The sequence below is a fragment of the Phoenix dactylifera genome, chromosome 2, assembly GCF_009389715.1.
Source record: "Phoenix dactylifera cultivar Barhee BC4 chromosome 2, palm_55x_up_171113_PBpolish2nd_filt_p, whole genome shotgun sequence".
In the NCBI taxonomy this organism is placed as follows: domain Eukaryota; kingdom Viridiplantae; phylum Streptophyta; class Magnoliopsida; order Arecales; family Arecaceae; genus Phoenix; species Phoenix dactylifera.
In genome coordinates this window covers 5,049,197-5,064,406 of record NC_052393.1, presented here as the reverse complement: position 1 = coordinate 5,064,406, position 15,210 = coordinate 5,049,197, and the positions used below count along the sequence as shown (strand labels likewise).

General features: G+C 36.3%; 2 protein-coding genes and 1 non-coding gene across 3 annotated transcripts; 1 reads left to right on the top strand and 2 right to left on the bottom strand.

Annotated features, from left to right (window-relative positions):
• Positions 1–906: 906 nt before the first annotated feature.
• On the bottom strand, positions 907–6,351 carry LOC103706410. The gene is made up of 4 exons (XM_008790503.3): positions 6,089–6,351; positions 5,574–5,671; positions 5,393–5,477; positions 907–1,354 (listed from the first exon to the last, which is right to left on the bottom strand). Exons 1-4 carry the CDS (start codon positions 6,293–6,295, stop codon positions 1,265–1,267), a joined length of 480 nt encoding a protein of 159 aa, XP_008788725.1. The 5' UTR covers positions 6,296–6,351; the 3' UTR covers positions 907–1,264.
• A 2,540-nt stretch (positions 6,352–8,891) lies between these two features.
• On the top strand, positions 8,892–8,962 carry TRNAG-GCC. The gene has a single exon. It is a non-coding gene; the product is annotated as a tRNA-Gly (tRNA).
• A 700-nt stretch (positions 8,963–9,662) lies between these two features.
• On the bottom strand, positions 9,663–13,860 carry LOC103706418 (TSET complex member tstD). The gene is made up of 5 exons (XM_008790515.4): positions 13,646–13,860; positions 12,816–12,929; positions 10,614–10,693; positions 10,366–10,490; positions 9,663–9,986 (listed from the first exon to the last, which is right to left on the bottom strand). The coding sequence occupies exons 1-5, from the start codon at positions 13,696–13,698 to the stop codon at positions 9,915–9,917; spliced, it is 444 nt and encodes a 147-aa protein (XP_008788737.1). The 5' UTR covers positions 13,699–13,860; the 3' UTR covers positions 9,663–9,914.
• Between the last annotated feature and the right edge of the window lie 1,350 nt (positions 13,861–15,210).

The following is a 15,210-nucleotide window of genomic DNA, read 5'->3' as shown; positions in this document are numbered from 1 at the left end:
ATATGTATTAATACATAAATATATAATATAGTATAATATTACTATAATGTAATATAATATTATTATAATAGAGTAATATAATATTGTATATTATAGTATAATAATATAACATCGTTTGATATTATATAACATAATATATCAATATATTATGATATAATGTAATATTATATTATATTTATAATATAATATAATAATAAAGATATAAAATATTATAATTATTATTATTATATATTAATATTATTATTTATATAATTGTTATATTTTATCATCGGTATTTTTATTCAAAAAGAAAAAAATTTATAACTCTACAACTGGGCCAAAAAAAATACTTTTCTGAAGAAGCTTCAAAATAAAGTTCATCTCAAAAAATTGTTTTAGCTTTGCTATCTAAAAGTGCTTTTGAAAAGCTCTTCCAAAGACCCTGCCAGACGGGCCTTAGTATGATGCTAGATATTGTACTTATTTTCATTCCATGTAGTTGCTTCTTTTGAAGTATCTGACCTCTCAGTTTATTTTTAAAAAAACCTAAAAATAAAACAAAACCAGGAGACTCAGAAAATGCTTGCCCCAGAGTTATCCCTCTGCCCAATACGCATAGCTCTGATGTGCAATTTATGTTAAATCTCTATGCCACATCGGTTCTTATAATTTTCCAATCTTTCTCTTTTTATAACTTTTTTGAAAAAAAAAAAACTGATGACATGTTGAAGTAAAATATAAGAGCAGCGAATCTGCCTCATTAAAGATGCAAATCAATAATCCGATTGCCACAACGTGGAGCCCCCGAGCCATGTCATAGAAGACTGACATTATGCAGTCTCATCTCACATACATATATGAGAGGGCACACTCAAAACAGTAGCAAAAGGTAGCAAACGGTATACTTGAGAGAGAGAGAGAGAGAGGAAAACAAATGAAGCTTTGGTAGAAATTTTATTGCTCTGTAAAATGATCCTGCAAACTCAGTGTATCAATATCATCAACTGAGTCAATAAGCACCAAATATAATCCTGATTTATGGATTTTGCATATAAATCCCTTATAAAAGATAAGAAAGCCCTACAATGAGTTTCTTTATCATGGCATTCGTGATCAGAAGTAGCCATGACATGGGCACAAGTACCAGCTAAAAAAGCATAGTTTCTTGCAGATGTTACATCACGAAAAAAGTCAGGGGCTACAAATATCAGTTCGAAGAGAAAAAAAAAATTTTGTTATACTGCCTTCAGGAAAAATTAGAAAAAAAAAAATCCCCCCTAAAGCTCTAGCCGCAAAAGTTTAGCTTCTTAATCACTTTGGCATAAGCTGCATGTACAACCCCAGGCTTTCTAAGCCTTCTCTTTGCCTTCTTGGTCTGCAACAACCATGATATCAATTTTAGCACAAATGCAATATTGCCGGTACAAGGTCAAAAAAATCCTGCTTTGAAAGAGTTAATAATGAAACATAAATACAACAACTATTAACACCAGAAGCTTCCCTCCAACAGAGTAGGGAGATATAAAAGAGGGGCAGGACAGAGGTCCTGCCTCTTGCCAACACAAAACACACTGAGGATTTGCAACTTAATCAACATCCACTCAGAACGATGAAACATTAGCATAAGAACAAAAAGGATGAATGTGCAGTAGGTTTCTTTGGTGTTGACCAAATTTAGGGGACTCCTTTCCCTTGTTGTCTCCTCTATCCTTTAGAAGCAGTTTGTAGCTCCCTTTTACTATTTTTTTATGAATGCCTTTATAGCTTGCCTAAAGAACAAGAAATAAAGCAAGGAGAAGACTCACGCAACCACACAGCACCCTAATATTGTGGACCTTGGACTCGAATGACAATTGTTCCTGTGGATATTTAGGATAATAGTGACTAGAACAATGGCAATTGTTCTCACAAAGCCAGATGTAACTAGAATAATAACGACTCACTTGCAGGGTATCATATCTGGAAAAATTATAACAAAACAAAAGTTTGCACCAATCATACCACTTGCAAATATAAGCAATCTTTTAAAACAGTTATTTTGCATGTCCTAGAAAGTTCAGAAAAGGAAATTTGTGCACAGTTGTAAAAAAGAGAGACATAAGTTTCTCACTCTGAAAAATATAGTTGCAAATTGGGTATATCCATTTTCTTGTTTATTTTTTCCTCCCTGATGGCTTTGAACAAGATTTTACTGAGGCTTAAATTTGCAAATCCACCAACAATTTGATGACTGTATTATATATTGTATGTCTGCCATAAGCAAGCAAATTACTTGGAAGGATGACCGACCCCATATGTCTCCACTTCAACCCAGTTTTGATACACATGCATGCATGCGAAAAAAAAGGAAAGAAAAGAAGAGGAAAAGAAAGAAAAATATTGCTCTCTAAATCATCTTCACTCTTGACAAGTCTATAGGCTCTCCTATCTTTGATAAATATTGCTCTTCTTTCCCTTCAGGAAGCAGAAACAAGAGAATTGCACCAGCAAAAAGTAGGAATGCATATATCAAATTACAAAAAGATCAGAAAAATTATTCAATCCAGTATCATACTCATATAAATCACTTGTATAGTTCTATCCAGCATTAGTATTCCCTAGAGGAAAATTTGACATATGAACAGTTGATCAACACCATTAAATTAATTTAAAATTAAACATAAACCATACTCCATTATTCAGGGGAACAATATGATTTGAATTCACCAAATTCAATGCCAAGTTACAACATTTGACGCCCTGATTTTATAAGGAAGAAATACAACACTACATCCGACTTACAAACTGGTTTCTTTGTTTTCTAGAATTCCAAAGCATTTTTGTCAATAAGATTGAAAATCAACTTTGTGGTCTGACCATTGAGAGGAGCAATTCACGCCGATATTTTATCACAGTTGCTAATTGGAAGCTCAAGATACGGTCGACAACTTAGATGAGCATAAGCACATGCCACATGCATTCTCTTCAATTGTTTAGAAATAGGTCAGCTCAAAGTGAATTAATTATAGCATATGATTATTCGAGCTATATGACATCCGTAGTGGATTACTTGTAAAAAAAACCCTACAATCAGCTTCTATGATATCACTGCAAGAGAGGTCACTTAGATGTGAGTGAGCATGTAAAGATACCATAGCTTTCTAATGGATGGTTTAGAGGAAAGAGACTCCATAACACTCAAAATAAAATGTTCAAGATGCATGGAAGATAGTCGATGAAATCTCAAGATTGTCCAATGTGGGTTATTCATAACATATTAGGACTGAATTTCACTTCATTACTGAAAGGTCGCTGTTAAGCTGGTTGTCATTCTTGTTAACTTTCTATGGTGCAGCTGCATTGCTTTTCCCTTGATTTATTCTTAGATTCTGGGACTTTGCATAGGGAACCAATTGGCTTAGGAGAAAAAATGCTATGTTCTCTCCTAATTGAGGCCTAACAGATTATAATTCTACAATCATCTCTATTTAACATGTTCTTATTTAATCCAGATTTGATCTGATGAATGGACAAGTGCTATGGATTAGTTTTGGTTCACCGGAGCACTGGAAGTTTCAGATTCTAGAATGAATGGAGACTGTTTAAGGGCTTCTCCTTAGTACCATGATGGACAGAAAACAGTAAAGCTAACCAAGGTACATGTCAAATTCTAAGCAGATACCAATAATCACTCATACAACTCTTGTTTATGGTTGGCCAACTATGGCATTAAATTTTTATTTTAAAAAAATAAAAGGCATTCAGTTTGAAAGTATCAAGTGTCTTGAGGAACTAATGTTAAGGTTTCTTTGTAACTCATCTCATTCATGTCTCCCTCCATCAGATAAAAAAAAAAAGTGTGACCTTGGGGTGGCCTAGTTTTTTTTTTTTTTTTGGCAGCAAAAAGCTATTTACGCAGTCCGTTCCTTATGATTTAAAGAAGAAAATCATAAGTTTTCAGTGACATGTGATTGTAACTAAAGGATGTATTCATGCTGGTTCAAAACAATAAAGTGGTATGTTAAGATAATATAAAATAGATCCAGATTCATTAAGATAGCTAGCTTGAAGTCATGATCTTAACTTTCTCTTTCTTTCACCAACAAATGCAAGCTAGTCATCACAGAAACTATACATGCAAACAGAGTGTGCATGCACGCATGCATGAGTATGAATGAGAGAGAGGGGGAATGGCATGGGGTTTAATAGGATTCAAGCTCAATTCTGCCCCATGACAAAAGCAATAGTAGAAGAAGCAAGTTAGACCAATAGCTATAGCAGCAAAGAATAGATTGATGCTAAATGCGGAAATGTTTACGTTAGAATGTATTCTACTTTTTTTGATTAAAGAAGGAATATGTTAGCTCTAGTACTATTAATTCAAGAGATAATCACATTTATGAATAGATTAATAAAAATCAACATAAATGGAACAAGAACTTGATGATTTTCTTTTTGTAAGAAGTGGAATGCTTGAATAGCCATTTGTACAATAACAAAATTAAAAGCCATCCAACCTTAAGACCAGACTTCTTCCTTCAGTAGATGGAGACCCAGAACATGTCTCTGAATGGCCCTTACTATTACTTTCACAATACAAAAAGGTAGCAGGAAAGGCCACTACCCCAAAACAACTTCTAGTTCCTTAATATGAGAAAGTTTTATCATAATAAAACCAAAACTAGTCTTAATTCAATCAAGAAATCAGCTTGAAATCAGAGTTAAGGTTTAATTAGGTAAATTGTTCCAACACATGATGGAATACCAGAAAAAGCCTTTATTAACAAATATCATGTGCAACCTCGTTGTCAACTAATCAAAGCCCAAACTCTCATGTATCCAACGAGCCAAAACTCATCTTTTAGAATTTGTAATCGATCAAATCAAATTTACAAATTAATAGCTGAGACATCATGAATAAATTTCTAATAAGACAACAATATGTGAGAAGGATATCTAGACGTAACCTTTGACAGCAATAAAGGACAAAGAAAAAGCCTATACTTATGGTTTGGGTTACAGAAAATCCAGATGCCCAACACATCAGTTTTGGTTTTGGTTGATCTGAATCCACATGTAATTCTCTTTCATGCATGCGTCATGTATTAGAATCAGACTATTGTAGTGTATGAATCATAAAAGTAAAAGATTTTACTTAGGAGCAAGCATATGACAACAAGCTACCTCATTTTAGTATAAAAAAGGCAAGTATATGGATGAATTCATCTCATGCATGCTATATTATATATAGCAAGATCTAATATTACAATACTACAACAGCCATGATGTTTATGGCTATCATAATTCTAATAAAATGATCCACTTAAGATCTTACTGCTATGTTGCCAACGTTTCTGCTACTAAATTACAACTATATTCAAGGCACGACCAGAGCAGATGCATCTATTACAGAAGAGGGGGATAAAAAGGCTACCTTCAAATGCGCATTATGTCGCTTTCCTGCCCTCCACCGCCGGATCTTTCCATCCTTCATAGTCCTAAATCTGAACTTAAAAGATCTAAAACCCAAAAAACAAAAAGAGGAAACATTAGATAATCAAAGAAAAGAGAAATCAATTAAACCCCTAAAAAATAGAAAGGAAAAGCAAACCCACGAGAAAGCTTTAAGCTTGTATTTCTTCACTTTCGAAGTAGCTGGCGTAATTGGAGCTCTTGATCTCTCCTTGGCTGCATAATGCCGGGCTTGCATCGCCTGAAACCACATTAAAGCACCAATAAAACCCACAGAACTCATAACACTGTCAATAAAAAATCATCAAAATACCTTTTCTTTTGAGAAAATAAAAGAAAGGAGGGCTAACCGATCCATTCAGATCCAAGAATAAAGAACTTATAGCGAATACGACTCATTCCCATAATAAATCAAGAAATTAAACAAAAATCCCAAACTTTATTAACAAAAACAGCAGATGGTGTTCTCTTCGAGTTAGAAAAACGATTCAAGAAAAGAAATTTTACAGAAAAGCAATGCTAGCATAATCAATCAAAAAAGAATCTAAAAAACATAAATTTTGTAATTAAAAACAGGAGAAACCAGTCTCCTCGATTTGAAAAGAAAAAGCAAGACCAAACTTTAGGAAAGAAAAATCAATTAAAATCTCGCGCTTACCCCAAGAAGTGGAGAGGGAGGGAAAAACCCTAATCCTAGAAGCTGGGGGCGGGATGCCCCGGGAGATGGGTCCCAGGAAACGGGCCTGAGGATCGGCGTATTTGCTGGAAATGCCACCGGTTCAAGGCATCGGGGAGGGATGGGACGGAGGGCAGAACGGGAAGAGGATAGGAAGTGGCGGCCGAGCTTGATGCACCATCGCTGCATCGCTCCTCTTCCCCTTCGGGATGAAAAGATTTCCCTCGAAACAAATATTCAACTTTTGTAGGAAGTATTTTGGGAAGGAAATCACCGGCGCGGGGGCAGGGTGGGAACGTTAGGGCAGGAAAGGAGACCGTGGGGGTCATTTTGGGCAACCGGTTGGATCTCTTTCTCTTAGGCAATAGAGGCTTGACCCGGGTTCGTCAATTTGCCCAAATGGATCTGGTGGTAAAATTGGGGTAAATTGGATGAGGTCCAAAGCCACTAAGAAATAAGAATTTAGGTGGACCTAGATCTGGTCCAAGAGGCTCTTGATTGTGACCCCGCAGCTTGATATCTTGTCTGATTTTATCGAGTCGAGTCTGAATTATATACATTATCCTCATAAAACTTTTGATTAAGTTTTCGTACCAATATATGAATGAAAAGGCCTGATACAACCATACAGTAAGTGCCCTATGGTTCCCTTAAATTTGAAAGAATTTAGACCGACTCATTGTACGTAACTTATACGCCGAAGAACAAGTGAAGAGTTTTGCATAAAATTTTACAAGAATAAGATATAGATCAAAAAAAAATTTAACCTTGAGTCACGAGGAATAAAGAAAAAATGGTAAGTAGCATATCAAGAGTAAAATAACATTTTGGAGAAATTTATTAGTTTTGTCGACTTAATGAAGTTCAACATGTGTCCCAATTTATGGCTTTTGCTCGAGCTACTGTTACATTGTATGTTGGCTCGATAGAAATTATAGTGCTTTTTTTCTCTCACAAAGTATAAAAAGTAAATTTTTGGGAGACATATACATGACTCATTTTAAATTGCAAATTAGCGATCAAATGAGCATGCGGTATTTAGCAATAATGGATACTTCAGATAGCTTAAATGACCCTTGCAATCTATTAACGAAGTAGTTTACATGGACGCCAATTTGTTGGTCCATTTGTATGAGAAAGCATTTAGATTATTGGGCTCCCTCCAGGCTCTTTCTAAGTACATCTCGGACCACCTTCCGGACCGTTGGCATAAAAATTGTCCTACGCTGGCTCCTTTGGATCATCCAGTGGGGAACATCGTACGGCTTCATTTAGATATCAACGAGGGGATTATCGGTTGGGGATCGCGAATGGATGCATGTATTTCGGCATTGCCTTTTTCTTTCACCGCAGAGATTTAAAATCCAATTTTGTTCAATGAAACAAAGCATCTTTGTATTGAAATTGTAAGGTTCTCTTGCAGCTGCTATCATTTTCAAAAGCCCAAAAAAAACAATCATAGTGGTAGCACGGTTGGAACAGAGCTAAGATTCCACCGGAGTAGCCCAGTTTCAAAACACGCGTGCATCGATTAAATGCGGAGCCTGATTTATCCGGTGGAGTCGCCATCTGGTCTGCCGGTACTTAGGTGGTGCTGGTGTGACGTACTCACACGCGGAAGAGGCTGCTACATGGTGGGGCTCCCTACGGGTGGAGAGGGTATGAGTAAAATTTGTCCGTCTGTATCGAACATTTTCTAACGGGGATGAGGCCCAGGAAGAAAAAAATATACGCTTCAATTGTGTTTGTTTTTTGTTTAATTTAAATCATCCAATTTATTAAAAAAAATCAAGAAGAAAAAGACACTAATTTGGACCTAGGTCGAAACCATTTTAATTTTCTTAAAAATGGCCAGCTTTTGGAAATCAGCAAAACAGAAGCAAGGAGGTGCAATGTGATGCCATAGATGCTAATCTCCATGTGCTTTCACTAATTTGGAGAGAAACAACAACTACAAAACAAAAAATAGAGTTGGTACGGAAAAGTCAAAACATGCTGGCATCATTTTTATATATTAATTTTTATTTCGAAAATGGAAACACAGAAAAATCGAGACAAAAAAGTTTGGCGCTATTATATTTATTTTTTATTTTTTAAAAAAAATATTTTTATTAGTTCTAAAAATAATAAGAATAAGAAAATATTATTTTTATTATTTTCAAAAATAGAGCACTTGCATCTTCTATCACCACCACTAATGGCACCATCATTATTATGACTGCAATTGTCATCTCCATCGCTGCCATAATTAATTCTATATTGCCACTCTCCATTATTGTTGTTGTTGTCATTAATGTTGTCAATATTTTCAACACTATAATGGTTACCATAGTTACTCTATCTTTACCATTGCCATTGTAATTGCTGCCATTATCCACACCCACCATCTCTATTAAACAATCATTGTCGCTATAATTGCTTGTACCACCACCATATTGTTGGTTCTCCTTCACTACTACTATCGCTTCTGTTACCTCCACCGCCATTATTGATGCCTAGTTGCCTTAACCACCATAATCATATTTATATTTTTAAAAATAATTAATCATACCAAAATATATTTACATTTCAAAAATTAAAAATAAAAGAAAATAAAAATTTATTCTTGTAAAAATAATAATAATAATAATAAAAAGCGATACCAAATCAGACGTAAATATATAAATTTAGTTGACGCATGAGATGTTCCATACTTTCGATGAATCTCGTGCAAAGCGGCGAACAGCCGAGGAAAGAAAACAATGGCTCATCAAGAATACATCGTTTGACTTCAAGGTCATACAAAGCACCAGTGGTCTAGTGGTAGAATAGTACCCTGCCACGGTACAGACCCGGGTTCGATTCCCGGCTGGTGCAAGTTTTTGCTGCTTTCTTTTTGGTTCTAAGACTTACATGTACCGCATACGTTTTACAAACATATATCACCATGTCGTGACTTGTGAGCCTTGTCGTGAGATTATAATTGAGGGTTCTGTTTGATATTTATTTTTGACTACCAACTTAAATAATATTACTATGTCATCCAAAGGTCCGGATTGTACCTTTCGCATGGAAGAAAGATTGATCTTTCTTTCGTGAGTTGGATCATGACATAAAAATCGCATTGCCAACTATTATCAAGAAATCCTCGGAACATGATCGTATCACCTCTTAACTACGTAGCACAATGCAGTCCATAAAGGCTATTTTCTAATCATCCACTGTTCATGCTACCTAGTTCAGTAATAAATCTGGATCTGATGTTTTCGGCCTAGATTTAATCATGTAAAACCCAATACTAACTTTATAGACTTGCCACAATTTATCGTCATTTCAATAAGGAATTAGGCATAGATATCAATGTTATCTGGATGAAAGATCCAGCTAAAAAAATTCCTGCAAAAGTATAGTTATGGGTGAAACTACTGGATGGAGGAAGCTCTGCAGTTCCACCACAACAATTATCCTCATAAAGCATCAGAAAACTCTAGCTGAAAAATTTCCTGCAAAAGCATAGTTATTGGTGAGACTACATAATTTAGGTTGTCATTTAATTCCAATAGCAGGGAAGAGAGAGTGGGAGAGTGAGATATATATTTTCTGAATTCTGATATATCAAAAGTAAACAAATAAATAAAAGAAACATTTCACAAAACCCATTGACAACTGTTGCATTTGAGAACTATAGAGTAAGCATAAAACAAGGTCGACACACAGTGTGAAACACAAAGCAATGTGGGAGAAATGAACAGAGAACATTAAGGGTGATCCATGAAATGGGCCATCTGGTTTTATAGATCTGACAGATACAGCGCCAGAGGTCTCCAAGTCATGCCTCAGCAGGAGGTTTTAGCCTTATCAACTTTCCGACCCTGTCCTTGTCGGCGTTCTCCAGCGTCCCCTTAACAACAAACAAAAATGGACAACAAGAAAATTAGAACAATCAGGCAGTGTAAAAGCTGCCATGCACTTAAAATAAGACGCATATTTCCGCTCTCATGAGACCAGCACAGAAAACTTGATGATCAATAGAGTTCCTATCAATTAGGAGTTTCAATATTTTATTAAGCCGAGGATTTGCCACAGCTTTGGTGGATAGCTGATATGAATATGGCATACATAAAAAGGCCAGCAAGCCTGGAGCCAATAGTTTACACACTCGAAGTCAAGTTATAGGTACAGGCATCAAAAAACAGTGAATGTTATAAAAGTCTCCGAAATGAAGAGAGAGACTCATCAAATCAGCAGTTGAAAGATAAAAGTATAGATAGTTTCTATACCTTCCAAACAATTTCATCAAGACACAGACATATCTTTCCATATTTGTCGAGGAACAGGCGCTCAGTTGGAGGTTTTCCACAAATATCCTTCATTGTTGATGTGATTACAAAGATCACTTCTGCCACTTGAACACAATCAAATACAAGGAAGAACATAAACATGAGGTCACATTGTTTTTACTTAAGATAGAGACAACCCTGTAGAGGTTGATCATATTTGATAAAGCAACCAAAGTCCAAACACTCACAAGCAAGCTCGTCATACTCATCCTTGCCAACAACATAAACACAGACATCTCCAAGGATGGTGTATACAATATACACAGACCTGAAAGAGGGAAAAAGTTAAATACATGGAAGAGGAAAATGAAGCATAACTCTACATGTATGGCTGTAAAATATTCAAAACATGTAGACTCTCTCATATAATTCAGTAAATCACATAAACTGGCAGGGATGCACCTGCCCAGAGTTCTAATATGAGACAAAGCAGCGAAGATGGTAAGCAAAGCTTCCAACTTATTATCAAGGAAACAAACTTACAATCCGCAGAAAATAGTATCTATTTTCAACCCCTGCAGAAGACCCCATCAGTTGTCAGTTTTAGACAGCATGTCATGAGCCACCACCACCCAACCAAAAGGCCCCAACCCACCCACCAGCACAAACCCAAACCAGCAAAAAGGAGGAGAAAATCCTCCCCAACCCACAAAGCCCAAGAAGAAGAAGAAAACCAGATCAGATGCCATACAACATTATATCCTTCATTAATAACGTGACAATTCCACCCCATTAATAGGCAGCTTTCAGGGGAAAATCCATTTTACATAACAAAAAAGGCAGATCCATTTCTATGTGCTAAATGTGCTCTCTCTCTCTCTCTCCCTCCTCTCCCCCCTCCTCTTCCTTCTTTTGGAAGAAATAATATCTTTCGAGTTAGGTTGTGCCTCTAGGAAATAACCATACTTGGTGAAAAGAAACTTGATAACTTGGATGGCTAAACATACTACATATAATTTGTCATTGTATTCCAAAAAAACGGCATCTCACGAGGTTCCTGCCTTTGCATGGTCTGGGGAGCATCACATGTACGTAGCCTTACAACATGTGTGGAGAGGCTATTTCTGTGTTTTGAACTTGTGATGCTCGGGTCATAATGGAGCAACCTCACTATTGTGCCAAGACTCACCCTTTTGACATTTTATTCCTGGTATCTTGAAAAAAAGAAGAAAATGTTCTCCTACTGCCAACAAGACCAAATCTAGATATTCAAATATGACATAATAGAGAGATAGGCTCACCATAATACGTTCGTAGTATTGAGGTGTTGAATCTTCCTACCCAAGAGATTTCAAAGACATGACACCAAATACATAAAACAACTAAAAACAATGCCACGATGGTAGGATAAGCTCATGTAACACTAAACAATTGAAGAAGACAATAGCTATGGGGTTTTACACTAATATGCTCTTAGGTTTTCGGTCATGAGTAATCCTAAGGTGCAGCAAAGATTAGAATACTGATACATGTCTACCAATGATAAGACAGGCCAAGTTTACTGATCTGAACATCAGAAGCTTCAAATTTCTATCTCAGGTGCCATTCAACCTTTCACCAGCAGAATTTCACTCATGCTCCTACACATGTTTCAGGGCATTTCATATACCACCTACTCCATCTCCACACTTCCCAACACCCCCACCCCCCCACCCCCAAAAAAAAACAAAAAAAAAAGAAAAAAAAGAAAAAGGAAAAGAAAAAAGAAAACCATCAGACAACATATAGCAGTTGCTCTGTAAAAATATATTAGCTTGATACTTCAAACTGATGCCAAGGCAGCCTTTGAAGGGAAACCCATTTGTACAAACCAAAAAATCTGCTTTTTATTTTTATTTTTTTAAGGTCCCTTTCTTAGACATCTGCATTTGAAACAATTGCTGCATTTAATGGAAAGATTGTTAAGTGATATATCAGATGGTTATTGATATTGCATATGACTTAGTTTTTTTCTCAGGTATCTTAGGAGTAATTCCTTTCTTTTCATTTGCCGACAAAAGAAAATCCAAGATATTTCAAGTATAACATGACAGAGCCACATATACTGACAAGTTACTTGTGCTCTGTATCAGGTGATAAATCCTCCACATGTAAGAAGAGAATTCAAGGACAAAGCAACACATCAAATATGCATAAAAACTATCAAATGAAGCAAATGACAAAATAACCTAAGGTGACAAACTAAACATTTGAGGAAGCCAACAGTTTTGAGACTTTAAGCTGATCAAACCTTATGTTTTCTTTTCAACTTTAATCCCAAATTTCCAAGAGAATTTGAATGATAACACATGCCCCTCAAATTCGTACCAGGTCAATAGAATAATTTATGCACAATACTTGTATACCATACGACTCAAAATCTTAAATTTTTGAAAGGGAATTTTGCAAACTTGTGTGAAGCAACAAGAAGCTCTTCATTTTTAGCTCCTTTAAGATTATCAGCTCCTAGTTTCACAAGGAAAGATCGCCAGTGCAGTCGCTCCTCTGCAGGCACTCCATGAAAACTGAAAACCAGTAAAACCAACAGGCCATTAGCGTTTCCACTCATCCCATTAGTGCTTCCAAACCATGTGATGACTAATAAAAAAAAAAACAGTAAACACGTTTTCACTTATAGCAATCATTTCGCTAACTGAAAACGTTAACTGTGTCTTTCATGCTGGAAAAAAAAAACAAATTCTTCAAGGAATGCAACTTCGAGGCATATCATTAAGGTTCTTACAGCAATAAAACTCAAAGAGCACTGATTAGCTGTTTTCAGGAAAATGTTCGAAACCAAATCTTTAACAGTCTCATCAGGCCAATAACATTATTCCTTCTGTTCCATCTCCTCTTCAAGAACTACCAGATGATTTACAGATCTAGGATTTTGTCTGCTCAACTGCAAGATTTTAGGTATAACGAAATCTACGATAATAAAGATAATACAATGATCTGATTTATACTGCAAGGTTTTCCTCGATCTAGATTTAGGGCATCAGGCTTCAAATTAGTTTCATTACCCTATCAGACATTAAAATCCAACCAGGAAGTCATCTTTCCATCCACTCACCGCCCAAAAAACGAGAATCACATGAAAATAGAAGGAAATCAGGAAATCTACGCGCGATCCGAAACCTTAGAACCCGGGGCGATTCCTCAAAAGAAAGAAAGAGAGGACTCCGAGGAGAAACAGAGAGAGTTAGGGAAGAAGGGATCGGGAGCGGGGTGGGGTGCGTACCGCTCGATGAGGATGTTGCCGTCGGTGTTCGCGAAGAGGAGGGCCAGTATCATCTCTCCACGTACGTCTCCGCGCTACCGCCGTAGAAGGAAACGGTTCTAATTATTTTCTCCACCGCCGCCCCAAGTGCATCATCCCACCTGCGAGTTAAGGGCTTGATGAAGTCGGCATATGTGGCTTACGACTTGAAATCAAGTGGGCTCCTAGATTGCCGACTTCATACGAGTCGAACTTCATATATAATTGAAGCTGGCATGGAGTTGAGCACGAATTGTCTCAAGAAGATGTACCAAAGACCTAAGAAGTCATCTTTTTGGTTAAGCTTTATTTAGGTTTAAAAAATCAACACAGCAGTAGATTTGCCTATTCTTCTTCATAGAGACAATATTTGTCAACCAAATAGAGTTATTGTATGGGCTTTATGAAATAATACTTCAATAGGGTCTCAATCTTGTTTGGCAGACTTTATGTGAGGAGTTATATGTAAAGAATGACATAATATATCAATGTTAAAAATATGCATCTCATTGTAAGTCCAAGCAAATATATTTTTGTATTCTCTTTAAAAAATTGACCGTGCTTACATTTTTGCGATGATGCCAAGGCTAGCTGATAAAAAGATATGCTCGGGTCTTCGACGACAGCAGAGTTCAGCTGAGGGTAGTTGCGGATAGGGCCCTTTCTCATGCGGAGGAGATCTCCCGCGCTGGCATGCCGTCATCTCTTGGGTCATATTACAAACACAAAAGGTAATCAATCAATTAGCGAGGTAAGTAGATGGGAGGCTCGCTTTACTCAGAGAGTAAAGTCCTAATTAAGTAACCACCTTTAATGTTCTCCTAGATACCAATTAGATCAATTAATCAAATATGGCTTGCTCAATGTATCGTTCACTCTCGATTGATTGAGGAGGTTTTAGGTCTCATAGGTTTACATCTAATGTAAAAATCTACCCCACTCAGCTCACATTTGCATCTCATGCAATTAAAGCTCATTGCAGGCAGATATCAATTAATGCTAAAAGCTATGATTAAAAGCTATAAATTTAAACTGGTGATGATCATGGATCCGGTTTGGGTCATATTACAAACATATGTACGTCAATCGGTTAGATCGTCTTCAACTCTTGATCCGATCCTGAGCACCCTTGATTCGATTCTGATCAACACCTTGATCCATTGCCATCATCTGCTCAGATCGCGCCATGCATCTCATACTTGTACATCGATCAACCATTGACGTACATCACATCACAGATTAAAACCCAAAAATAATAATTAATATTACAACCCTTTTATGAGACACGTAGGTTTCTCAAATACATCAAATTAAGATGCACACAGACATCTAAAATTTAAAGATTACATGACATTACAAACATCACAGGTCTTTACAATTTGATACCAAAAGGGTTGGATCCATTGATCATCACCACATGCATCTCATGCATGAAAGTTTCAGATCTGTATTTTAAATTTATAATGCTATCCTCTGAAATTCAGATCATGCAATAATTGAATTTAAACATTGCAATCTCATTGTAATTGTAAAAACAATATTGCAAG